At 36.8% G+C, this 27,772-nt stretch overlaps 1 protein-coding gene across 1 annotated transcript in view; it reads left to right on the plus strand.

Annotated features, from left to right (window-relative positions):
* Window positions 1-27,772, plus strand: part of KPNA1 (karyopherin subunit alpha 1) — a 69,762-nt gene that overhangs the window by 18,548 nt on the left and 23,442 nt on the right. Inside the window, exons 3-10 of the mRNA XM_037051486.1 lie at window positions 10,733-10,840; window positions 13,833-13,932; window positions 16,219-16,313; window positions 23,055-23,186; window positions 24,168-24,256; window positions 24,528-24,627; window positions 25,172-25,335; window positions 27,345-27,423. Of these exons, the coding sequence (XP_036907381.1) occupies window positions 10,733-10,840; window positions 13,833-13,932; window positions 16,219-16,313; window positions 23,055-23,186; window positions 24,168-24,256; window positions 24,528-24,627; window positions 25,172-25,335; window positions 27,345-27,423 (867 nt within the window). The remainder of the gene's footprint in view (window positions 1-10,732; window positions 10,841-13,832; window positions 13,933-16,218; window positions 16,314-23,054; window positions 23,187-24,167; window positions 24,257-24,527; window positions 24,628-25,171; window positions 25,336-27,344; window positions 27,424-27,772) is intronic.

Genomic DNA, 27,772 nt, shown 5'->3' on the forward strand with positions numbered 1-27,772 from the left:
AAAAAAAAACAAACCACTTAGTCCATCACTTTTGGCAAAGAAATTTAGAGATGCTTAGGTCACTTTTGGTGGTGGGGGTGCAGTAAGGAGAGACTTTTGAGGTTGGAAGGACCATTTGACCCCTCACACTATGAAAACTTCATAAAAGGCAAATGAGTAGACAGAACCCTTCATACCTGAGAAATAAGGTAATCTGTCAAAAATATTTTATAGTTACAGTGAGCTGTTCTCAACGTACAAGGTGTAGGACAAAAATAGGTTTTCAATTGTGATTTCATGGAACAGTTTATTCTTGTATTATTTATTACGTACTGTATTATTTTCCATAGGAACAACTGCAAACGTACTGTTGCCCCACTCTGTATACAGTGCTTTTGAGTAACACTGCATTAAATATTCCAAGAGTATTTGGAATATTGAAGTCCAAGAGTACATTACAACCTCAGTGTTTAGTTGGGCTACAGATGTTTAAATCAAACACTATTACTACTGTTATTTGCAGGAGGCAGACAAAAACAGTTTGTAATACAGTAACAGAGTTACATAATTAATTAATGTACTTACTTAAGTACAGCAAATTGAGTTCTTGCATTCTGCTTTCTCATCTTTGAAATAACCACTTATAAAAGGATGGGTTTCTCAGTATTTCTTGCAGTTTTTTTAATTCATCTCTGTGTCTTATTTAAAGTGGAATCTTTGGATTAGCTTCTATATTTGGGGTAAACTTCAGAAATCACAGCAGCGTTGTGACATATTTATATTCACATATGTAAATGTGAATATGTGTATGTATGTAAACGAGAACAAGTGCAGGTCTGATGTAACCACCAGCCTATACTTCATATTTGGCATAAAGGCATTTGAAGATGCAGTAATGTCACTCTGTCATAAACAGTTTTCATTCTAAATAGGTTTTTTATGTTTACTTACCTGCCTGATGGCAAAATGCTTTATATTCCTATCTTTTAAAAGATTTTATTTATTTCTTTTTAGAGAGGGGAAGTGAAGGAGAAAGAGAGAAAGAGACATCAATGTGTGGTTGTCTCTTGCACGCCCCCTACTGGGGACCTGGCCTGCAACTCATGCATGTGCCCTGACTGGGAATGGAACCAGTGACCCTTTGGTTCTCAGTCTGGGGCTCAGTCTGGCACTCAGTCCAGCGCTCAGTCCACTGAGCCACATGAGCCAGGGCAAAATGCTTTATATTCTTAATGTATAAATGGCAAGTATGGCCCCATATATTTGAATAAAAACATTTATGGTTGAAACTCTGTCATCATCTTCATTGTATGAAATCTAAAAAGTATGCTTAGGCTTTAATGTTTTTGTGATAAGTTTCTGAAATACTGCTCTACTTAAAATCTTAATTTTGTCATTTCATATGTGCCAGCTTATGTAGGGGGAACTGATAATACTAATTAGACTTCTTAATATCATAAAAGTACTTGTTTCGTGCCTAGTTTGTAAAAAAGTAAACATCAATAAAATATAGGTTTGTTTAAGTACTTTTTATCTCTCCGCAGTTGCTTTGTTATATATCTGGGAAAGTCACAGGCTTTTAGGCCAGTTGAACAGCTGTATTTGAGGCTAGTACAGGAATTGATGCTGCGAACTATATATATAAAAAGTAGCTGTTTCTTTTAGGATTATCCTATTAGCAGACAAGCAATTAATATCTGATATCTTGGCAGCACTGTATAAATGCTCTCTGTTTGACACTGACAGACCAAACTACAATTTATTTCTGTCAACAAAACTCTACCAGTTGATATTCTGATTGAGCCACTGTCTATAATTTTACACATATGGAAAGACGAACACTTTACATTTAGTATTAAAATATTTTTCATTAAATAGATGCTTGTTAACTCAGTCTGAGTAGGTAACATAGTGTTGTTTTGACATTGTAAAAATGACAGTGAGGAAGAATGGAGGCTTGTTTGTTGTTTTTAGTCACAAGAACTGCCTTGTGAAGTGAGCAGGTTGATAAACTTGTGGACAGCCAGCTTTACCCGTTGATTAACTTGGTTGACAAGGTTGGGCAACATGTAAATCAGGTATACCTATAAAGATAGAAGTCACGATTGTTTTGGTAGTGCTTTTCTTTTTCAAAACCTGTTTTTCTCTGAGTGATACGTGTACGTAGTCGAAAGAGTGGAACAGAGCTGAAATACTCGCCACCAAGCCAGCAGTGTTCTCATCCCGAGTAAAGTACTGTTTCACCCTCTTAACTGTTCACTGTGGCTTGTACTGCTAAATTTCTAAGTAATATGTGTATGCTACTATATGTCTTTATTTATCTACTTAAAGTATTTTTCATTGATGTGCTATTGTGAGAGGTGAAGATTTAAGCTCTTATGCTACTCTTTCCCTTACATCCATCCTCACAGTATAGTTATATTACAATATCTAAGTATTGCTGAGCTGAATAGTATACTGTGGTTACATTTTCTTTCTTATACTTTGTTTTTCCTGGACTTAATTTGTCTTTTTTTTTTTTTTTTTTTAAGCATGAGTGGCTTTCTTTGATCCTGGGTACTTTCTCATTCTCTGCTATAGCTCTCTTAAATTATTTTTGTTTCATTTTCTACTTGGTAAAACTTCTCATATAATTTATTGGTTATAGTCCGCCCCCACCTCCCTGTCCGAAGACCTCTACCCCACATTTTCTGTCCTCGTGCTCCAGTCAGTGTTGTCTATCCTGTGGGTTTGCTGTATAGCTGGAGTCTTAGGACTTAACCTTCGTTGGGAATTTCTCATCTCTTTTCTTGTGTTGATACTTGTGATGTAAATGGTATTGTGTTTTTAATTTCAAATTCCACTTTTTATCACCTGTGGTATGTACCATGACCTGTAGTAATTAAAGATCCCGCCATAGCATATTAAAAGCACTGACTGTGGATATAAATTTTGCAAACCAATAGATGTACTTTTAGTGATTAAGTTTGATTTGGAGTAATCTAAATGTTTTAACTAATGGTAAAACAAATTAAATCAAAATGAAGAAATAAATTCTTAAAAATAAACAAGGAATTAAATGGCCCTGTATGGCATGCTTGTGGCTAAACCATACAGAGAGGAATTATTTTATTAGTACATTTAAAATATGGCAGTGTGATTATAATTATCTCTATTGGAATATATCTTAAGGGTAAAAAGCAGTATAAACAAACCTTCAACTGATTTTAGTAATCATAAGTTTGACAGTTAGTTTGATATAGCAAATTAAGTATTTGTTAATGTAGGAACCTGGACATTTTAGATTAAGAAAATAATGAGAATACAAAAGCAAAGAAGTTACATAAATTTGAATTGGTATCACTAGGGACTGTGAAAGGCCTAGAAATAGTGAAATACCTTGAAGTGAAGTGAGTACCCCAGCACTCCGAGATTGTGGTCATTAGAATCTTCCTCTCACAGGAATAAGCCTTCTTGGAAAGATAGCTGATTCTTGATTAAAGCTAGGGAATGTTCAAGGTGAACCTGTAATTTTTAATAACAAAGAAGTAATTGAAGACTACTGAAATTGTGTTGAAAAGACTCACGAGGTAGCTTGAACAGGCTTCCATTAGCCAAAAGTAAGATATTTTGAGTATCAGAAAGGGTACTGTAAGGACATCCACTTCTTGCCAAAGTGGAGTAGCAGAGCCCAGATTTATCCTCCCACCTGAAACAATCAAGAATAATAGATAAAGTACATTAAACAACTGTTCAAGATAGCAGCTATCAAGCAGTGAAGGAAGTGATCTCTAGAGATGAGAAATGAAGTGAACCCTGTCACAGCGTCAGCTTACTGCCAGAGTTTTAAAGTCGCAACACAGGGAGAGCGGACTGTGTTAGAAGTAAGCCTCCCTGAGTTGAGAAGACAGAGCTGAGAGTCCAGGGAGACAAGGCTAATAGGGTTCATAGAGTGGAATCCCAGAAAGGAGAGACGTGTATGTACAGAGAGAAGCCTGAGCTCTTCGAAGGGTTTCCAGCCGAATTCTGATCAGTCCATGTGTTTGAGGAAACTACCCAAGGCTAGAGAAAATATTATCCAAAAGGATTAGAGGGAGTAGTGTCTTGTACCTACACAGGGCTGAGAATGGTGGCCTATGCCCCTAGCCAGACTGGGAAAACTCATAATTCCCAGGGCAATATGTAGGGTATTCAGGAGAGTCTCGCCTCATTAGTGGAGAGTTAATTAGCCATAGGCTTAGTTCTGCTCTAGAACTACCTAACACATCATAAAAGCAAGATCTAAGAGGATCGAGCTATTTCTATAACTTAGCTGCATACCAGAATAAATGGCCAAGAAGATTTACAGGAATACAAAAATATCCAGTATTCAACAAAGTCAAGTTGATTATGTCAGGCATATAAAGATTACCAGGTGCTCAAAGAAGTAGAACAGGGCCATTAATGAGGAGAACAATCAATTGAAACTGACACAGAATTAGAGGATGACATTAAAGCAGTATTGTAACTACTGCTTATATTCATATGTTCAGAAGTTAAGTAGAAACATAAAGATGCACAAAAGACTCAAATTGAACTTCTGGAGATGAAAACTACAGTGAGAAGAAAAGTACATAGATAAGATCAATGTCAAATTAGAAATTGCAGAAGAAAACATTAACTAACTTCAAGGGATAGGAGGATATACTATTCAAAGGGATATCCAAAATTAAAAAGAGAGGTGAAAGCCCTTGCTGGGTGGCGCAGCTGGTTGAAGCATCACCCTGTACACCAGAATGTTGTGGGTTCAGTCCCTGATCTGAGTGAGTATTGAAAGCAACCAGCTGATGTTCCTCTTTCTTCCCCAACCCTGAAATAAACATATTATTGGATAAGGATTTTTTAAAAGGTGAAAGAATATACACGTGTGCACATGCATGGAAAAGAGGACATCACTGACCTATGGCAGGGTCCCCAACCCCCTGGGCACAGACCACTAAAGTCTGTAGCCTATTAGGAACAGGGCCGCACAATAGTAGGTGAGCAGCAGGCAGAGAAGCTTCATCTGTATTTACAGCCGCTCCCCATCGCTCACATTACTGCCTGAGCTCTGCCTCCTGTCAGATCCTGGCAGCATTAGATTCTCATAGGAGCACCAACCCTGCTGTGAACTGTGCATGAGAGAGATCTAGGTTGCATGCTCCTTATGAGACTCTAGTGCCTGATCTGAGGTGGAGCTGAGGCAGTGATGCCCGCGCTGGGGAGCAGCTGCAAATAGTAGAGAGGTTTGATTGCACAGAGGCCGTAATAAATCAGTTACTTGCAAACTCATCAAAACCCTATCAGTGAGTAGCAAGTGACAGTTAAGCTGCATCTGGTGGCAGGGTATAACAAAGCCTTTCTCTCCTCGCGCCCCCCCCCCCCCGGCACCCCATGGAAAAATGGTCTTCCACAAAACCCATCCATGGTGCCAAAAAGGTTGGGGACCACTGAGCTATGGGACAACTTTATAAGAAGCCTCATACATGGACAGTTGGAGGTACCTGAAGGAGAGAGAGTGTGGAAGAGAAAAAAAAAGTTATTGAAAGAAATAAGGACTAAAAATTTTTCACAATTATTGAAAACTCTAAACCCACTGGTCCTGCAAACTCAATCCTAGACACAAAAACATGAAGAAAACCACCATGATACATTATAACCAAATTACTCAATACCAGTGGTGAAGAGAAAAGTCTTAAAAACACCCAGAGAAAACAGACATGTTACAGCAGAACAAAGATAAAGGTGATGTCAAATTTCTCAATGGCAACATATGATACAAGCCAGAAGACATTAGAAAAACATTTGTAAAGTACTCAAAGAAAGAAACTGTTAACTTTGAACTCTGTACCTGGCAAAAATATATATTTAAAACAATGACAGAATAAAAATGCATTTCAGGCATACAAAAACTGAAAGAATTCATCATCACTGCCAGACTTGCACTACAAGCAGTGTTAAAGGGTGCCCTTCAGACGGAAGTAAAATAATACCCTGGATTACTTTGAAGCAAATCCCAGATAAAAAGTTTTTTCATTTATAAATACTTCAGTAAGTATCTCTAAAAGATAAAGACTCAAACTTAAACCAGAGTAGTTATTGTACTTTAAAAAGTTAACAGTTCCTTCATATCTATCAGTTTTTTACCTCGGGCTTTAGTAGTGTTTGATGGTCATGTCTAGATACATTACTTGACCATGAAATGACCACTGCAGTGATTATTCTATTATTCCTTCTACTTTTTTAATTGGTTGATAACCCAGTCTAAAGAAGAGCTTTTCCTCAGTAAGTTTTTGGTTTTCCTGAATTAATAATCATGTAGGAAAGAGAAATACTGGAGTTTTTCCCTTTGTTTTCAGAATACAGAGTTGGTTCCTTAGCATCTTCCAAACAGACCATTGGAATGTGAGGGTGTTTTAGTGTTACTAGGACCTTAAAGTGTTTAGCATATTTCAGTTTATTTCAGCTATTACTCTCTTCTGTCTTAAAAAAAAATGCTTGTGGCTGTATAGGTCACAGTAAAGCGTACAATTTGATGTTTTGATATATTTTGTGAAACTACTGCTATAATTAAGATAGTGAACCTATTTATCTTTCCCAGAACTTTCTGGTATACCTTTGGATAGTACGTTTTCCTCACCTCTTTACTATCTCCAAGCAACTTATAATCTGTGTTCTGTCACCACTGATTCACTTGCATAAATGGAATCATACAGTATATATTATTTTTATTACATTTTGATAAATAATTAAGTCAGCTTAATCATTTTGAGCTTTACTTATGCTCTTGCATGTATCAGTAGCTTGTTTCATTTTCTTTTTTCTTTTTTTAAAAATATATTTTATTGATTATGCCATTACAGTTTTTCTAATTCCCCCCCTTCATTCCCCTCCCCCCCTCCCCCCCCATTCCCCCCATTTAGTTTATGTCCATGTGTCTCAAGTTCTTTACCTTCTACATTTCCCATACTATTCTTGCCCTCCCCCCTGTCTATTTTCTACCCACTGTCTATGCTACTTATTCTCTATACTTTCTCTCTCCTTCTCCTCCCACTCTCCTGTTGCTAACCCTCCATGTGATCTCCATTTCTGTGGCTCCACTCCTGATCTAGCTGTCCTCTTAGTTTGCTTTTGTTTTAGGTGTAGCTGTTAATAACTTTGAGTTTGCCGTCCTTTCACTGTTCGTATTTTTTATCTTCTTCTTAGAGAAGTCCCTTGAACTATAATAAGGGCTTGGTGATGATGAACTCCTTGAATTTGACCTTATCTGAGAAGCACTTTATCTGTCCTTCCATTCTAAATGAAAGCTTTGCTGGGTAGAGCAATCTTGGATATAGGTCTTTGGATTTCATGAGTTGGAATACTTCTTTCCAGCTCCTTCTTGCCTGTAAGGTCTCTTTTGAAAAATCCACTGACAGTCTGATAGGAACTCCTTTGTAGTTGACTGTCCCCTTATCTCTTGTTGCTTCAAGGATTCTCTCCTTCATTTGAATGTTGGGTAATGTAATGATGATGTGCCTTGGTGTGTTCCTTCTTGGGTCCAACTTCTTTGGGACTCTCTGAGCTTCCTGGACTTCCTGGAAGTCTATTTCCTTTGCCAGATTGGGGAAGTTCTCCTTCATTTTTTGTTCAAATAAGTATTCCATGTGTTGCTCTTCTTCTTCCGCTCCTGATACCCCTATAATTCGGATGTTGGAACGTTTAAAGATGTTCTGGAGCTTCCTAAGTCTCTCCTCATTTTTTTGAATCCTTGTTTCTTCATATTTTCCTGTTTGGTCATTTTTTTTCTCCCTTCTGGTCCACCCCTTGATTTGAGTCCCAGTTTCCTTTCCATCACTATTGGTTTCCTGTGCATTTCCCTTCATTTCATTTAGTTTAGCCTTCATTTGTTCTTCTAATTTGTGACTAAATCAACCAGTTCTGTGAGCATCCTGATCCACCAGTGTTTTGAACTGTGCATCTGAGAGGTTGGCTATTTCTTGGTTGCTTAGATTTATTGGCTCTGGGGCTTTGAGTTCTTCCTGAGCCGTGTTTTGATCTGTTTGCACCTGTACATATGAGGGGCACAGCCCTAGGTGTTCACCAGGGAGGGGCAACTCAGTCGCTTGGTTGTCATGCTGTATGTGGGGGCAGGGTCAGAGAGGAACAACGGCGGTTCTCTCTGCTGCTTCCCACAAGCCGCTGAGGCCTGTGCAGTCTGTCTGACTGCTCGCTCCTTTGCTGGTTTATCTGTGGGGGAATGTGTGACCGAGGTCAGCCTTCTGCCTTGCACCCTCACTGGGTCTTCCCGTCACAACCCCACGCCTGGGATCTGCCAACCACCACCCACATGCCTAGGTCGGTCTGGCCGAGTTTTCCTGCGCAACCCCGCTCTGCCAGTCGCTGGTTCTGCCCCTCTTACCGGTCTGGCTGAATGGTGGTTGTCATCGGACTTCTGTATAGTTCAATTTTCTGTGTTTTGGTTGCGTTTTTGTTACTAAAACTTTGTTGACTTTAAACTTGGTTGTGCAAGGAGTTACAGTGTTTCCACCTACACCTCCATCTTGGTGGAAGTCCTGTCGTTTCATTTTATTGTTGAGTAGTATTCTGTCATATGGATAAACTGCCGTTGGTTTATCCGTTCACCACCTGTTAATAGTATTTTGGGTTGTTTCTGGGTTTTGGTGATTGCAAATAAAGGTGCTGTGAACATTCATACATAGCTCCTGTGGATACATATTTTCTTTTCTCTGGGATAAATATCTAGGAACAGAATACAATGGCTGGGTTGATTAGTAGCTGTATAGTTAGGGAGCTATCAACTATTTGCCAAAATATGCTGCACTATTTGACCTTCCCATTAGCAATGAGTGGAGTTTCAGTGCCTCCACATCTTTGTTGACATTTAGTATGATCAGTCTTTTTCATTTTACCTATTCTGATGTGTGTGTAATAGTATGCCAGTATTATTTGAATTTTCATTTGACTTTCTAATGACTAAAGTTGAGTGCATCTTTTCACGGCTTATATTCCATTTATATATCTACAGTCGTGAAGTCTGTTTAATATGTTTCTTGTCCCACACGCATATATTTAAATTTTGTACAAATTTTCTCAGCCTTTTTCTATCTCTTATTTTGGAATTTTTCTGTGGCAGTGTCCATAAATCCACTAATCTTTTTTTCTATGATATCTAATCTGCTGTTAACCCCACCCAGCATATTTTTCATCTGAAAAATTGTATCTTTCATCTCTAGCTATTTGATTTGCTTTCTTTTTTTCAGGTTTTTTATCTCTCCTTTTCTTGGTTATACTTTACTTTTTAAATTTATAGATATATTTATAACAACTATTTTAATGTTCTTGTTCAGTTTGCCGTCTTTGCCATTTCTAGGTGATTTAATTGATGTGGTTGATGTTTTTCTCTTCCTCATGGGTGGTCTTTTCTACTTCTTTTGCATGCTTGGTAGTTATTAATTGAATGACAAGCATTGTGAATTTTACCTCATTTGGTGTTGGAGTTTTTGAATATATTTTTTTAATAAGTATAATCCTGTCTTTTTTTAATGTTTATAATTCTGACATTGTCTTTGGATGTAGTTAAACTACTTGGAACCAGTTTGCTTTTATGTTTCATTGGGCTAGACCAGAACGGCCTCTACTCTAGGGCTAATTTAGCATCCCTCTGAGTATTACACTCAATGACCCATATATGAGAGGTTTTTTTCTATTATAGCTGGTCAAAACATAAACTATTACTTGATCTCTGTGACCTCCAGAATTGTTCTGTATGCTCCTCAAAAGTGGTTCCTTTCCCATTTTTGGATCTCTTCCTCACATAGCTGCAATGATCAGTACTAAGCGAGGAAGACCTTCTGCAGATTTTTTGAGTTCTCTCTAAGTTGATTTCTCCTCTTAGTGTGCTGTGTTGTGTATTCTGGGTGTCTTGGCCTCCAGGCTCTGTTAGGGTTCACCCTCCTTGTGCTGCAGCCCAGAAATACTGTCCAGGCAGTAAACCGAAGCAATTGTAGGACTAATGCTTCTTTTCTGAAGGATCTTTTATTGCCTAGACTACCTGTTTTTCAGTGACTGAAACCCATCGTTTTATGGATTTTTGTCTGTTATTTTAGTCACTTAGGATGAGAGGGTAAATTATTGCTCCATAATGGAGAATACACTTGATAAATAAGTGAATAGCATAGGACTCTCGAGGATGTGATGGAAGCCATCTTCATGGAGTGCCTTTGGAGAGAACTGTTCTCCTTTGTCTGCACAGGTAAATGGGTGCTTTAAAGGTAGTGTTCAAGCAGAAGTCATTTGTCACCAATGGTTGCTGGACAGGTTGGGAAAGTCAAGAAGCCTCTCAGTATACTAACTTTGAGAGTTGTAAGTCATCTTGATATCATTTTTATCCTTATTTTTCCTGGTATATAGTGAGACTTTCCTATCACCTACTTCACATAAGGGAAGAGGACAATGGCTAAGCATGCCCCAGCTCCATTGGCCAGTCTTAACCTTTTTTATAGGTCATGCAGTGTGAGGCCTCTTGGTCAGTTTTACCTCATCAAGTGATAGTTAATTGCAGTAGATTATAAAGACTGGAGAATTTTGAAATAGTTCCTCATCAGGAAAGGTTGAAGGTGGCACAAACTTTGGAATTTTTAAAATGATTTCCAAGAAGCTCCATCCTTACTACCTTTTAAGTGGGGTGACTAGTGTTTGGCTTTCGAACTCCTTTTTATTAGAATTACTTAAGTGACCGTCTATTATTTTTCAGTTATTCAAGCGAAGAAATGTTGCTACAGCAGAAGAAGAAACAGAAGAAGAAGTTATGTCAGATGGAGGTTTCCACGAAGCTCAGATTAATAACATGGAAATGGCGCCAGTAAGTAAAATAATGGAAGAAACTCTTTGGTGTTTCTCTTATGAAAATGTGAGGTAGGATCTCTTTTTGTTTTTGAAAAAAGATGATATGGCTACCAAAACTACTTGGCATTTCATTTTTAAACAAGCTATCTACTTAAATCTGATGATATACTAAATGTTTATTATACTTTAAATAACATGCTGTTAAATAGGGTTAACTAAATAATGAAGGTTAATCTAGCTATTAAAACTTACCAAAATAATTAAAATAAAACTATTCCTTGAAAGTTGAATAACAAGGGATATGTTAAAGGAAATCCCAATTGGTTATTATTTCAGTTACAAAATTGGGTATGTTTTTATGATTTTAAAAATTGGTTCCATAGCACAGCTGTTGGAATTCTTTATTATAATCCATTTTGTAACTATCTTGAGGCTACAAGAACAGATAAAAGTTGTGCTTTATATAGATCACACCTGTCTATATTTTTGGTTTATTAAAATGAATTTGGTAGTATTTTAATAGGACATGTCTGTGCATGGTTTTTAAAAAAGAGAACCTCTCTTCATTCACTTGAGTCACTCATTGTTTCTAGTGACAACCACTGTTACTAGAGTCTTCTGAGAAGATAAATTTCCTCCACCTCCTTTTTTTTATGGTGGCATATTATATACCATAGTAGATTTTCCCTTTTTTTCCACTTCATAGGTCTACAGTTTTTATAGACCAGTTTTCTTTTGGAATCCGGGGAGTTTAAAACACATTTGAAATTGATATAGACACGGCAGTCACTATTATTTTGTGGTGAATTCTTCCAGGCCTTTCAGAAAGTTAAGCTGTTCTTTTTTTTTTTAGTGGGTGTTAGATGAATATGAAGTATTTTGTGGACTGTATTGGGGGTTCTACAGATGAAACAATCAATAGGAGAAAGAGATTGATTGATTTTAAGCACATGCAGTTGTTAGAGTTGATAAGTCCAAAATCCATAGGGCAAGCCAGCAGGCTAGCAATTCAGGTAATAACTGTTGTGGTTTTTAGGCTGAATTCCTTCTTTAGGATATCTCAGTCTTTGCTCAACTTATTGAATGAGGCACCCCCCCTACACACACACACACACATCTCAGAGGGTGATCTACTTTCATCATAGTATACTGGCTTAAGTACTTTCACAGTGACATCTAGACTGGTGTTTGTCCAAACAGCTGGATGTTATAACGTAAGTTGACACATAAAATTAACCATCCTAGTCTACTGTCTGTCAGTTTGGCATCCACATATACAGCTTCTTAAACTAAACTAAGACTCAGAGACAGGAACAACGTTGTACCTCCACGTAACGTAACTGCCCTGCGTGCAACTTATAATGCACTAACCTTTTCCCCAGAAGAGGATGTAGAGTTGGATGTTGTTCACTCTTCACCCTGATGTCCTATAACCTAAATGCTATGATGTAAAGTTAATGATACTTAAATACTATGAATGTAAAGTCAGTACATTTTGTAATACGATAAGGGGTTATGAGAGAGAAGAAAACAGAGATACATGTACACACATATAGAGAGACATAGATAGATAGATATACACACGTAATGTATTCAAAGTAGAATTATGTAGATGCCTCTGTTTGTTCAGGAATCAGTCTTTTAAGTTTCAGAGCAGTTAACTTTTCTAACCTTTAAGAGCAGGATGCTTCATTCTCTCCATGGGGATTCTTAAGTGTTAGATTTTGCTTACCAGCCATCTGGTGCTTTCAACTCAGTGCAGCTCTCTTCACAGTTGATCTTGTTGACTATAACCCTTGATGAAATGATACAAACTTTACTTCATTGACAAATAATCTTGAGAAGAGAGTTAACTACTAATACTGGGGATGGGTTATAGTGGAAAATGGAAAAGTTCTAAAAAGCAAGAAAATAGGAACTAAAACATTTTAATAAAGAAAATAGAAATTTTAAATAAATTTTAGGGTCAGCTATTGGATTTAGCAGTGGCTTGAACCTGTGATTTATGTAAGACTGCTCTGTACTCATTCAGTAAATACATATTGTGCATCTGCTGTACAGCTCTCAGGGACAAAGTGGTAAGATCAACAGGATCTTTGGCTTTCAAGGAGCTTATAGCATACTGGGGGGACCTGGGAAGTAACTAGGAAAAATATAATTATCCTATCCTGTGTAGGAGAGTTTGGGGGTGGCCAGCTCCCCTCCCCTCTTTGAACTAGGCTTACCCATGCACCCCTTTGCCTACTACCCCTCTACTGCATTTTCCATATAAATGTTTTCTTTTATTGTTTCTTCTTTTAAAAAAATGAAGAGGATAAAAGGGGTGTGTGTGTGTGTGTGTGTGTGTGTGTAGCTGATAATGAAAAGGGGTAGACCCAGGATTAAAATAGAGGGATGGGATAGAGATGGAATGGACCCTTTAGATTTGGAAGTCATGAAAAGCCTTCTTTTAAAATTTAACATTTAATCTGAATGACAAGGAATAGCTAACCCTTTGATGAACAAGGAGAGAAAGAATAATAAACACTTTGTCTTATTATTTACTACTACTACTTTATCAGTGTTGTGAACTTTTAAAAAATGTTTCTTACCCAAGTATATGATTGTTAATTTGAGAGAGAGAATGGGAATGAATTGTTGACGTGAGAGAAAACATTGACAATTCCCTGATCAGTGCCTCCTGTACACATCCTGACCAGGGCAAACCTATAATCTTGGTATGTGCCCCGACTAGGAATTGAACCTGCAACTTTTTGTTGTACAGGATGATGCTCCAACCAACCCAGCCACCCGGTCAGGGCTGTTGTGAGCTTTTTAATGATAGACAAATAGTTTAGCTTCATTACACTATTAATCATGTCATACATGTAGAGGTCGCCCTCTCTTTGTGTAAGTCTTCTAGATAAATATGGTTAACTTAATAACATGGCCACAATTTTTACTATCTTTGTTTTCCTCTGAATTAAAGTTAAAATTTCCTTATATTTACTTTCTGTTTGTGATCCCAGGGTGGTGTTATTACCTCCGACATGATTGAAATGATATTTTCTAATAGCCCAGAGCAGCAACTCTCGGCAACACAGAAATTCAGAAAACTGCTTTCAAAAGGTGAGTTCTGGATGTTATGTTTCATATTTGTTCACAGTGTGTTACTTTCTCATAGCCTGTTGTTCATAACACAGGTAACTTGCTTTAGAGGTTGTGAACAGAATGTAAGGATACATACAAATGCACAGTTGTGAGCCATAGCTGACTTTGGGGTTTCCTTACTTATTTCTGTGATCTTATCAGTATCAGAAAGCAACAGCATTTTTATTTCTGAGCTATCTTATAAAAGACCTTAAAGTGATAAGAACAGTAGGCAGTGTTTTCTGTTCATTCATATTGAGAAACCCCACTCTTTTTTAAGAGAAAACTTTAAAAATATCACTTGAAAAGGGCAGTGATTGTTGATTTTAGTGTCAGCAGTTTATCACTGAAATTAACTATGGATTTATTGGTGGGCAGGGTAGCTACCTTTTGTGTAATTAGTGTAGAATGGAACATAATACCATTCTCATCTAGGCAAGCAAAAAGAACTCTGGAACTCGGAACTGTATTACAGTGTCAATAGTAAATACTTAGAACTGACCCACCAGTAGTAAGTTACAGTTGTTGGGAGTTATTAATGACAAGTTAACATTCTCCTTGAGGTTAATGGGAATGAAAATCTACCACCATAACAAAAAAAAATTTTGTTTTTTTGCATGACAAATTTTTGAATACTTGAAGGCCATTATTATATACCCTTTCCCCACCCCTCTAAAGATCTCTTTTCAGCGTGCTGAGCCTAATGGGGTTCACTCATAATGTGACTTTTTAAGGCCTTTCACCACTCTTCTGCTTCCCCACATGTATTCAAGTTTGCCAGCCTCCTTTCTTAGAAACACGGTAACTAGAATGCAGTACGCCCGGTGTGTTACTGCTCTGTCAGTGGTGAGAGATTGCCTTGAGACTCTACATGCCAGTAATGTATTCCAAGATAGTATCAGTTATTTCGGTAGTAATGACATAGTAATGTTTTGTTGTGTTTGCAGCAATCTAAACTCTCTTAACACTTTTCTTCATGAATTTTTTAAAGGTTTTATTTATTTATCTTTAGAGGGGAAGGGAAGGAGAGAGGGAGAGAAATATCAATGTATGGTTGCTTCTCATGCATCCCTTGCTGGGAACTGGCCTGCAACCCAGGCATGTGCCCTGACTGGGAATCCAACCGCGATCAATCCACTGAGCTATACCTGCTAGGTTCATGAATTGTTTTTAAGTTTTGCCTGTGAAGTGGTATGGATTTTTTTTTTAATTTTTAAAAATTCACTTGTAGTTTTACTTAACCCCTGCTGCTTTATTGGCAACTTTGGCTTCTTACTGGTCTTTCTGTATGTTGTTTCTGTAATCTAGCGTATTAACTACTTAATCTTTATTATAACATCAAATTTATTTGTTGTCTCTATCCGAATGGTAAAAAGATTGAACTAGGCAAAAAGCATGTCATTAGAGCTCTCTCCAAATTAACATTGAATCACTTCTTTCAGTAAAGCTGTTGACTTGGCTCAGAATTCCTAGCAGGACTATAGTCCAGCTGCCATTTTTCATGCATTGCTACATGAATGTCATCAGAAATTTTGTTAAATCTGATGCTGAAGTTGTTATGCTGATTGGTTAGGTCATTAACTATTTATTTACTCAACAAACTTCTACCAACTTACTTCATTTATAAGATGCTCTATTGTTGTAAATGAAAACAAGATTAATTTGGCAAGTCATCCTTGGTAGGTTCTTGCTCTGGCTTCTACCTGATACTATGGCTGCAAAAATAAGTCCTGCAAACACACTCAGAATCTTCTGGCCCAGATTCTTTTATTTTTTTCCTTTTTCTCTTTTGTTTTTTAAATTTTTTTATTTTTGTAAGACTTTGAGCCAAACTGACAATGTGTGCTGGGGAGCAAGATTTCAAATACTCCCCTAATCCAGTTTCTACAGACAGTTTATGCTAAACAAAAAGATGAACAATAAATCCATACACAGAAAAAGGGCTAAAAGGAATTTTACCAAAATAACAGTGGTTGTCTTTGGATGTTTTTCCTGCTATTTTCTAGAATAGCAGAGGTAGTCATTTTAATTTTTAGGAGTTCTGCCCATCATTTCCATGTTAAGGCCTACCTTACTGTGAAATCTTTCAAGCTACCACAGTGTCAAAGTGAACAAATTCAGCTTGACATTTTTCCCTTTTTTAAAATTTCCAGCGTTAAAAAGATGCTAAAATGGAGGGAGGGATATTATGAAGTAATTTTGAGCTGCAGAGTCTTTGTATTGAAATCAAAGGATTGTTTTTCTTTTTATTTTATGGGGACACAGAACCTAATCCTCCCATTGACGAAGTCATCAGCACACCAGGAGTAGTGGCAAGGTTTGTGGAGTTCCTCAAACGAAAAGAGAATTGTACACTGCAGGTGCGAACCTTTTCATTTCTTGTCTCATATCTTAACTCTCGTGGCAAACTTACATTCTTTTACTTATTTTTAATCTGTTTAAGGGGTTAATTTTTTGTAATGATGTTCTTAACAACCACATGGCTAGTTTCTTTGATAGTTTTGTTAACATCTAGGCCCATCCTTGGTTTTACTTTTTGGAGTTTTTGTCATTTCTAGTCATGTAAAAGATTATTTTATGATTGTTGATAATACTTACTTAATAGGGAATTATTGCAGTAGAGGAGCCATTATGGATAGGACCTAAGTGTGGGCTATGTCAAATTTGGTTTTGAAGGATTTTTAGATTATACTTGTTAGTTTTCTCAAAACCTTGTAGCGTAGGCTCAATCCAGAGATTCACTAACCCCTATACGTGGTCAGAATTAATCTTCCTCTTACCTCAGAAGCACTAACAAGGTGATGATAGCCCTGTGTGGAATCTGTGTGCTTTCTGCTGTGTTTAGTCTGTCAATACTGTATTACGTAAGGGTTTCAAGAGGAAATTCTACAACTTCTGGATTAGATAATTTTCACAGTAAAAAGAACCACTCCCAACTGACTTGTCCTGGGAGTTATTTAGAAATTTTGAAATACTATTTTAAAATAGTTGGACTGACAGTAAATTGGTGATTTTTCAGCAACTAGACTTCTTGGGGTAACCAACTGACTTAGTTTCTCTATGTTTTAACAAATACCCATGACACCTAAATTCTCACTGTAGTATCTAATCTGAAGGGTTCAGGCAACTATAAAAATTGGTTAGAGACCAAGTAGATCACAAAGTGGGGTTATTTTTCGAAGTAAATATCTGCCAATAACAAGTTAATCATAAAGATAACTTCCACCCCCTTGTCTGCTTTTGCCTTATTCTTAAGGTCGTAGGGATTGGGGCAGTTTTGTAAATGACAACCCTATCCCCAGGTTCCTTACTTTCCAGAGTATTGCAGATAATTCATAATAAGACTTGATGCTTTGTCTTGATATTTTCTCTCCTTTCCTCCCACCCCATCTTTCTATTCTTTTACTTTCTTTGTTGCGGTGATGAGTTTCTTCCAGAGGAAAAACAAGAAATCCAGAAAAGGTAGAGTATTTCAGAATCCCATCAGTTTTTCTCCTCCAGTTTGACAGTTACTAATTCCTAAGTTCATTTGAATTAAGACTCTGTTTTGCTAGCTGCCTCCTGGATTATAATTCTAGTCTTTATCTAAGTCCAGGATCACCATCTTCTGAAAAATTATCAGGTTTACCTAGAAAGTAAGGAAAGAAAGACTTTTCTCAGAAAAAAGGAAATCCAGACAACCAACACTGCAGAGAACAGAGCCTGAGCCCCTAAGCAACCTGCCAAGAGAATCAGAGGAACCAAATGAAGAGCCTTACTGCAATTTATCATTTGAAAAGCTTTTTAGGAAGAGGGAGGTAGGGAAAATTATTTTGTTCATGTGACAGTATATTTCTCTCCTGTCTCTGACAGTGAGAGTAGTTATGAGATACTGAATTCACTCTGTAATAGGTGTTGACAGAGGTCTGGTTTCTTAATGTGCTAAAGAAAGATGGTACAACCATCTTTGTACAACCTCCTAGGCCTAAAATGATGTCAGAGAAGGGTGTGTTTCCTCATCTCTACATTCTCCAGTACTCCCTACAGAGTACAGCATGTTCTCTCAGACAGTGTCCTCTCCTGGCTGACACATGTAAGTTCTACATCATTTTTGATTCTGTAATCCTGGAACTTGTATCTTTAAAACATCTGAAGACGAATGCCTTCAGAAATCTCTAATTTGCTTCTATTTAAATTCTCAGATTCCACCCTTGTGCAGACTGATAATTAGGCTGAAAGATTGAGAAATGATTCCTCTGGAAGTGACTGCCTCCTGATTTCACCTTAGCTGTCCAAAGACTCTGAGAAATAATCAACCTGTTTATTATCTAAAGGTCATCCCCAGCTTTTCGTCTGTGCACATTGTAGCACAACATGGTGTATTTTCTCCAGTGTGACTAATGGGTAATCTTGATCACCCCAGAAATGGGAGGAGCAAGTATATTGAGGGAGACCTTAAGGCCAGGAGGCTTCATGCTCAAATAATTAGACATGCCTGGGAAACTTGGAGGGTACTCCTTCCTCTGTCTTCTTGGAGGGCACCACAATGTAAGTTGTCTTGGGTACTCCCACTTGCTTGCTAGAAATTTGAATGGTGTCTCTTTGGAATGGGACTTCTGCCATTTCTCTTCCAGGAAGAGAATATGCTCATAATAGCTAAACTCACTGGTAAATCCTGTGAACAAACTTAATTCGTTCATTCCACAGGTAAAGGATTATAAATCCTAGTAAAAGGTCTCTTCACGTTCTTTCTGGCTTTTCTTACTCCAAAATCAGTGAGGTACCTCAAACCAGGGAGATAAAAACACCTGCTTTGGGCAATGCTACCCAGATATACACTTGCCCTCAAATGAGATGAACATGGGTGGAATCTAGGATTTTGGAAGCAGATAGTACCATTTGTCTAAGAGCATTTTCAAGCTCAATGACAATGTAGGTCTCAGACATATTTGAGCCCTTGAAATGAAATTGGTTTGCCTTACGGTATATTTCCTGTGCCCACTCTGTTTTGTTTTTTGAGTCCAGTTCCAGCCTCTTCATACTGTCCTTTGCAGTGCTGACATGTTACATTCTCAAACCTTTTTTTTTTTTTTAAGATTTTACTTATTTTTAGTCAGAGGAGAAGGGAGGGAGAAAAAGAGTGAGAAGACCATCAATGTGTGGTTGCCTCTCGTGCACCCCCTACTGGGGACCTGGCCTGCAGCCCAGGCATGTGCCCTGACTGGGAGTGAAACTGGCAACCCTTTGGTTCTCCGGCTCTCAATCCACAGAGCCACACCAGCCAGGGCAACATTCTCAAACCTTTTAAAGAAGCTTATAAAAATATTTAGTAATGAGCCTCCTTGCTCCAATCGTTAGATACTTCTCTTAAAGCCATAAATTGGAAAAATTGGTTTAGTTTCCCCATTCCTGCCTCTGTGGTCCCTTTTGAAATCTTAATGTGATAAACTGCAGTAAGCATTCATCCTCCTACGTCTTTTCCCATCTTCATTGACCCCTCTACCTTCCTTGAAAGGTTGCTCAGATTACTCAGGCACTGTTCTCGGCAGAGTTTTATATCTGGGTTTATTTTTCTGATGTGAGCCTTTCTTTTCACTTGCTCTCCAGGTGAGCCTGGCATTTGCTAGGAACCAGAGTGGACCCAGCAAAGTGGCCAGCAACAGAGTCCTGATCCAAATGGAGAAAGGGAACCAGGCGTACCTCAACCTGGAGTGGGAAACTTGATAGGAGGTCAGAAGTATTTCAGCTTTGGATTTTCATTTTCCTTATTTAAGGAACTGAGCACTGGAAGGTAGAGGCTGAGAAAGGGAAGAGAGAAAATATCAAATCTTCAGTGTGTCCTTCATATTGCAGTCGTAGACTTATTTAAGCAAGTTCTGGGTAGTGAAAAATAATAGAATTATAATTTATAAGCAGTTACAGATATACGACAGGTTGTTTCCTTATATGATGCCATTCTTGGAACACTAAGAATATAGTAGAATACAGTCATTTAAAATGACAAACAGGAAGTAAAGGTAGTTATTTTGGCTACCATTTATTACTTTAGGTACTACTGTTTCTTAGGGGTTGGTTTTTTTTTTTTCATTCATCTTACTCATTTGTTTTTGAGTCACATGGTTACTTACTTAAGTTACTTTTTCTGACCATTTCTATCATAACTCTGGGCTTTCCTATTTCACAAGTCTCTTTACTGTTAATTTTTTTATCCTCACCCGAGAATATGGGGGTTTTTTTGTTGTTGATTTTATATAGAGAGAGACAAACATTGATCAGTTGCCTCCTATATGCACTCTGGCGAGGGATCAAACCCACAACCTAGGTATGTGCCCTGACGGGGAATCAGACCCACAGCCTTTTGGTGTGTGGGATGATGCTCCAATAACTGAGCCACCCAGACAGAGCCTCTTTTGTGTTAAATTCTTAATCAGGAACTGAAAACCAAAACATTAACCAAAAAAGTGACTACAGTACCCAGTGACAGAGAAGTTTATCACACACATAAATACATAGGTATAGAAAATTGCACAAATGTAATTTGGTGAGTTTTTACAAGGTAAGCATTAAAGTACTCAGCATCCAGTGTGCATGTATGTTTTAATGCCATGTTTAATGCATGAATATGATTTAGTTTTCAGTGGCCTTCTGATTGTTAGTTGTTTGTCTGTTTTTGTCCTAGTAGTGACAGAACTGATTTCTGATTTCCGTTCTTAGCGAGAAAGACCTTGAATCTTTGTGTTCGAGGTTATCATCATTGTGTGCTTTTTAGTAATAAACATGACTGGTACATTCTTCCTTGGCTAGAATGTCCTAATGTCTAATTTTCTTTCATCTGTGTTCAGAGTATTACTTACTCCTAATTTTTCTAATCATTGTCATTTATTATGCTTCTCCTTTTTATTCACTTCAGCAGCACCTGGAATTCTCTCATTTTCTGTGAGACCTTTGGTCATCAGACAAATAGCAGTTTGGACTCTGGCAGCAATTAGTGTTCTGATTTCTTTTCACTGAAAACCCCCTTTTAATTTATCCTTTACCCACTCGGGTTATGGTTACCACTGCTTTTTCATTAGATTCACACTACAGTCTGTTTTCTCTTTGAGACAGATTGGGGTGTGTGCTGATCTTATTTACAGATTGCTTTGCCTCCAGTTTTTGTTTCTTTGACTTGGTCTCTACAGTAAGTAATGACTCTTTGTTGAATTTTGAGCTTGCTTTCTAGTAGGAAAGTTTGCTTTTATATTCACATCATATGTGTCTGTTCTACTAATAAATTTTCCTAGTAAGCCAAAGGAGCTACGTTTTAAGTGAATTGTGTTGTTCTTTTTAGTGTCCACTAACAATCTGACATGTTATTTGACATCTCTGGCCCTAGATACCAAAACTACAATTGAAGGATTTTTGTCAGTTCTATAGATATGCTTAAGAGAGGAAGCTATGAAAGAGGAAGCCAGAGAGTCTGGATTTAAGTAAATTATATTAGAAGGCTGTAATCTAGTTCTCTTTGGCTGTGTAACATTATTCAAGTCATTAGATTGTTGGATCTTTTTCTGATAGTTTCCTCATTCATAAACTACAAGAGCCAGGCTTCTGGGTTGCTGTGGGAAATACCTGAGAGTATGTGAATAATGCTTTGAAAATGTAAAGTATTGTATAAATGTAAAGTTTCAATTCAGACAGATTGAAAGGGCTTTGAGCATTGATTTTGGTAGTAATTCAATTACAGGGGGATATTTGGTGAGTTTTAATTTAACCACGGTGCTCCGGTTCTGATACTCGGCTGCTATAACAGCAGTGTCTGTTGTGGCTGCCAAACCACTTTATCTCACTTGCGTATGTCACAAGTTTAGGTTTTTTGAACATCCTCTTTAAACGTCTTCTGCTGTGAATTTGCTGTCATTAATGTGGCTTTGAACTGTGCTAACCAGATTGTCTTCCCATTTCTTCCATTTTCCCTTACCCCTTATGATTGATATTTTAGTTTTTCATATCATAGCTGCCTTTCAGTGTACCCAGAAGCTAAGAAGAGCCAGCTCCATTTTTTTTGATGACTTTTTATTGATCTCTCATTCAAGGGGCATACCACTGACTTTTCTTTTCTGCATAAGAACTTCATTAAAAGATAAATAAAAGATAAAACGAGAGAAGGAAACAAAACTAAGAAGTAAACTAAGATAGAACTGTAAGAGTTCATTTTTGGAATTTAATAGTTAATTCCTAGATTTCTCCATATGAGGTTAAAGAGTCAAGTTACTATATAGAGGTGGGTAGGATGTACTGGAATTTTCAGTGGCCATAGTTTTCTTCATACCCTCTGTTTACCAGTTTATCAACATTTAAGAATGTTCTTTTAAAAAAGTCTTACCACTTACCTTGGTTTAGAGCCTTCTCATTTATTGGAAGAAGTTTTTATGCTCTGAAGTTGCCATTTCTATTAGTTATATGCATGCTAACTTCTTTTATTTTAATTATCATTTAAAACATCTTTTGCCTTTTTCACTCTGCCTATATTTTACACATTTTCCACTAACACCCTCTCTCCATTTCACTTTTCCCATCCTATAGAAATGACTTAATTTTATTTTTTATTAGATAGTGTACATGGTTTGAGGCCAGAGTTACAGACAGCTTTGTAGTGAAAGGTAGTGTTTTCCCTTCCCATCCTCGTTCTCCACTCACCCTGACTTCTCCATGTAGGGAACAAGTATTTACAGTTTCTTGTGACTCCTTCAAGAGGTACTCTGTGCAATGAGTAAATTAATGCACACATTCCTTCTTAACCCTTTGGAGAGTACGGTATGATATCCTACTAATATATACTGTTTTACATTTTTAAAAAATTTACATCTTGGGAAATCATTCCATATCAGTGTATGAAACACTCCCTCATTCTTTTTGTAGTCTCTTGTCAGCTCTGCCTTCATCTGAAACTTTAGATACCCTGAATAGTTCTCTAGGCTTCTGAGGATTTCTTCTGGGAATTCCTCTTTTAAAAATTATGTATTCACTGGATAGGTTATATGCAAATAATCTCCAAATCTTTTTTCATATACAGAAAATCTTACTGTTATAAGTAAACAAGCTATTCTAATAAGATAATGAAATTATTTTTATCTTTATAGTTTGAATCAGCTTGGGTATTGACAAATATTGCTTCAGGAAATTCTCTTCAGACCCGGATTGTGATTCAGGCAGGAGCTGTGCCCATCTTCATAGAGTTGCTCAGCTCAGAGTTTGAAGATGTCCAGGAGCAGGTAAAAAATGACACAGAAAGAAGCAGGTGAAAGAATACAGTTTTTCCCTTTGTTCTTATATTTAGGGCCTCAGTTTTACCACTTGGCCATGACAATCCATGATTCATTAGAGGGAGCTTTCTATGAGTCTAAATTTACTAAAATAGAATATTTAATAGTGAATATAGGTAAAATTTCTCCTAGAAACAAAACCATTTTTCCTTCCAAACCTGAAACTCTTTAAGCCCTTAGATATACTTTTTAGACCATGTAGGTAGTTGAGTTTTTTATTGTAGGAATTTATAGTGTTGATTGAAGTAGCAGTTTTTTTGTCAGTTTTGTGCACAAAAAGACTTAGAAAATATGAATTCTAATTAATTTTTATTACTTCAAACTTTATCATATTTGTAAATATAAATCAGTGCTAAATTAGAATGAATTTTTTCTATAGCTCTATTAAGGTATGATTGACTACTAATAAACTGCATATATTTAAATCAAATAAGTTTTGACATATGTATATACCCATGAACCAATATGACAATAAAGATAATTAATATATCCATCACTCCCAAAAGTTCACTAAAATTTTCTGCATTTTGATTGTTCTTAAATTTTTGTTTACTGTTTGCTTTGGCAAGCAAGCTTAAAATACATTTTTAACCACTTGAATAAGCCATATGAATCACTGCTCTGTACCAAGGGCTGTGTGGAATGTTACTTAAGGAGACTTGAGAGGTAGAGAATATGTGTAAGAACGATTTCCACCCTTTACCAAGCCACTACTGCGGGTGTTCACATGTCCGCTTCGTAGTGTTACTGATCTTCTTTCCCCAATCTCACAAGGATTTCATGACTCCTTGATGCGTAAACTTAGGGTTATTAAATGTTTCATTAACTACTGCGTAACTTTGTAAAGAATTATTGTGATTTGTTTGCATATTTTGAAAGAATTTGAGAGAAACTATACAATCTATGATTAATAAATAATTTTTTTCACAGGCAGTCTGGGCTCTTGGCAACATTGCTGGAGATAGTACCATGTGCAGGGACTATGTCTTAGACTGCAATATTCTTCCCCCTCTTTTACAGTAAGTTTCTAATTTTTTTAAGTAATAAAAATATGGGAAGTTCTATAGAGAGCAATGTTTCTTTGGAAATTATTTTGGATTTTCTACTGGGATTTTTTGTTACAGTTCAGGTATTCAGGCATCCTGTCTTATTCTAATCTCAAAATTCTACATTATTTGATTAGAATTAAACTTTATTGTTCTGGAGAAAATGGTTTAGTAACTATATATGCCATCAGAGAGTTAATGTTAATTCATTACACAGTTTGCCATTGTATTATCATATTTGTAGGTTATTTTCGAAGCAAAACCGCTTGACCATGACCCGGAATGCAGTATGGGCTTTGTCTAATCTTTGTCGAGGGAAAAGTCCACCTCCAGAATTTGCAAAGGTAAAGATCATAGTTGGGGGAAATTGGCAGGAAAAAAGTCCAATTAAAAGAGTGTAGCAACCAATATTAATATGAAAGGAAACATAATAAAATTCTACCATTATACATTTTATCAAAAATTATTTGGTTCCTGAGAAATAGGACTTTTTCTTATTTCTAATTAAGAATAAATTTTTGCTGCCTGTAAAAAGCTCTGAATTAATCTCTAAAGCTAGCATTTTCTATATCTACAATACAGAATTTTCTAGCTTTAGCACTTGTGAAAGTACTTTTACCTTTTTCATCTACAGTGAGGGTGTCTTGGCAAGGAATCTCTGAGAATTGGTATTGTATTCAATTTACCACCTCATCAAAGTAAAGTGCAAGGCCACGGACAGCATTCTCGAACATGGGAATGCTACTCGGCCACTTATCACTCCATCTGTAGAAGTGCACTGATCACTCCAGAAGTCATCAAGTGTACTCCTTGTTGCTTTCTGGAGTTTCTCACCTCACTTCTGGCTCTTATTCTGTAGAATTTTATAATCATCTCTTCCCTTTACAGGTTTCCCCCTGTCTGAATGTGCTTTCCTGGTTGCTGTTTGTCAGTGACACTGATGTACTAGCTGATGCCTGCTGGGCCCTTTCATACCTATCAGATGGACCGAATGATAAAATCCAGGCAGTCATTGATGCAGGGGTGTGTAGGAGACTTGTGGAGCTGCTGATGTAAGTTATCTTTAAGGAAGTATGTATGCTCTTTTGCCCCTATGTTAATTTTTTTGCACTGTACTCAAATATTAATTCATTACATTGATTTATTATACATTGGGCTTCTGTTTTTTGTACTTGTTTATGTTGATGTCATGTCTATTTGTTTATTCTGAGGCTTCTAAAGAGCCTCTCACTCTTACGCTGTCAGCAGTCTTTCAAGAACATTTGAAAAAACTGATCTGTGTAGTTTCCGCTCATACTTAATGGCCTGAGACCAACCATTGGATAGCAGAAGGAATATTGCCACTAAAATTAAATCTTTCTGTCTGATTTAGAGCTTATTCTAGACTGTCGTCATACTTTGAATTTTATTTTGCTATGTGTCTTTGTAATACCTTTGATTTGTGGAGTGGAAGATTTACTGATAACATAGAGACTATTAATCAAATTTTAAAATAATACTGAAGAAAAAAACTTAGAAGTAAAACAAAAGGGGGAAATGATACACTTACAAGCTATGTGAAATTTAATTCAAGTAGTACAAAGTAGATGCAAAGAGTCATTGTCCCAAATGACATGTGGAATGGATTGGATCAGTTGTAATGAACATAAGACAAAACTCTGGGATTGTAGCTGGTCACAGACTGGGTTCAGATCAGCAGCAGAATGCTATTGTGAGTTCAAAGTAGTCTGATGCTCCAGGAGTCAGAAGTACAGCACTCAAAATCTGGGAAGTAATCTTTTTTACTCTTTAGTTACTAGATTACTATGTATCTTAACCGTTTCTTCTTTTAATCATTCGATCTTAAAATATACGTGAAGGAACTGTCAGTTTTAAGAAGAATGATTAATCATATTGAAGGGGAGAGAACATAGGATTTTTAAGGAATGTTGATGTATTGAGTTGGCCAGAAAGTCTGTTTAGTTTTTATGTAAAAGAAAGGACACATTTTTCATTTTCACCAATAACGTTACTGATTTGGATATTTTGAGTATGTCAGCTGTCTCCCACATGCTTTAACGCAGATTGTTCTCAGTTAGTGTCTCAGTTTGATCGCTGTCAACTTCACCTGGTCTTACCCAATTGGAGCATCATCTCTAGCACGAAACTTTGCAAACCACTTTTCACACATTCGGTCAGTCACAGCATCTTCTCCCTACACCGCACAATTCTTTTTTGGAGTTTCAATTGTGTTTTTACCTTTGAGATGTTGCCTATTTTCTTCCACCTTCAATATTAAAGTGGCTACACAAAAATTCACCAATTTTGGTAAGTTCTTTATAAATGCACACTGACATGACAGCTGCCACAAATTGTTTTGAATGAAGTTAAAGAGACAACTAAACACTACTATAGCCATCGTATGGAAAAAACCAAATGAACTTTTTGGCCAATCTTATATATTAACTTACTTGAAATAAAGACTTAATATTTGTCTTCAAATATATAAAAGGTTTTGTGGAGGGGTTTTTGTGGGTTTTATTTGTTTTTCTGGTTTTTTTTTTGTTTGTGGTTTTTTGTTGTTGTTTTTGTATCAGTAAGTCAGAAGGGGTTTTATGAGTTCACTATTTGAAGTGTGAAGCCTGGCTTTTATTTTCAGATTGTTTCAAGTTGACATATTTTCTACTCTAAAAATTAGGCAATTTATAAAACTTAGAAGTACTATATAAATGTTAACTGCTGCTCTTCATTACCTTGGCAACAACAGAGACCAAGTGAAGAGGAAATGACTGTAATAAAGAATGAGAGAGAAAACTTAGAATCTGGGTGATGGAATACCTGGGAAATATTATTAGGAAAGATTTGTAAGGTCTTTTTTTTTACCCCAAAATACTAAATAAAAGATGGTTCTTCTGGGGGACACCCAACATTCCATCATCATAAGGTTCTCTTAATAAACACCAAAGGTACCTTTCTGCTCTAAAATCCTATCATGTGTTATTTACTTTGGATTTTAGCTCCAAGGAAGAGAGACTAAGGATAGAATTGTTGGATATAATAACATTTCTTTTTATGGTTGCAGGCATAATGATTACAAAGTGGTTTCTCCTGCTTTGCGGGCTGTAGGAAATATTGTCACAGGGGATGATATTCAGACACAGGTATGAATAAGTGGCAACTATTTTTTTCTTCAAAAATAATACATTGAATCTCATAATTAAGTGTCTATTGTACTATTGAATTTCATATTATTGAAGAAAATTGATACTTTGTTTCATTAATGCTTTTTAAAAATTAGGCAGCTACTTACACTACCATTACTATCTCTGTTTTGACCTGGTACTTGTAGCAGTTTTGGGTTCCTCTTAACTTATCCCTTTGACCAAGCAGGTTTATTTCTCACTACTATTTTAAATGGTTCCTGGGAGCATCACAAGTCTCCAGTAGCATCTTTTCTCTGTCTCTGTCATCTTTATCTTATCTCTGATAGCTTCCTCTTTTTGTACATGT

This window comes from Sturnira hondurensis, unplaced genomic scaffold (genome assembly GCF_014824575.4).
Source record: "Sturnira hondurensis isolate 20B ecotype Veracruz unplaced genomic scaffold, ASM1482457v3 Scaffold0007222, whole genome shotgun sequence".
NCBI lineage: Eukaryota > Metazoa > Chordata > Mammalia > Chiroptera > Phyllostomidae > Sturnira > Sturnira hondurensis.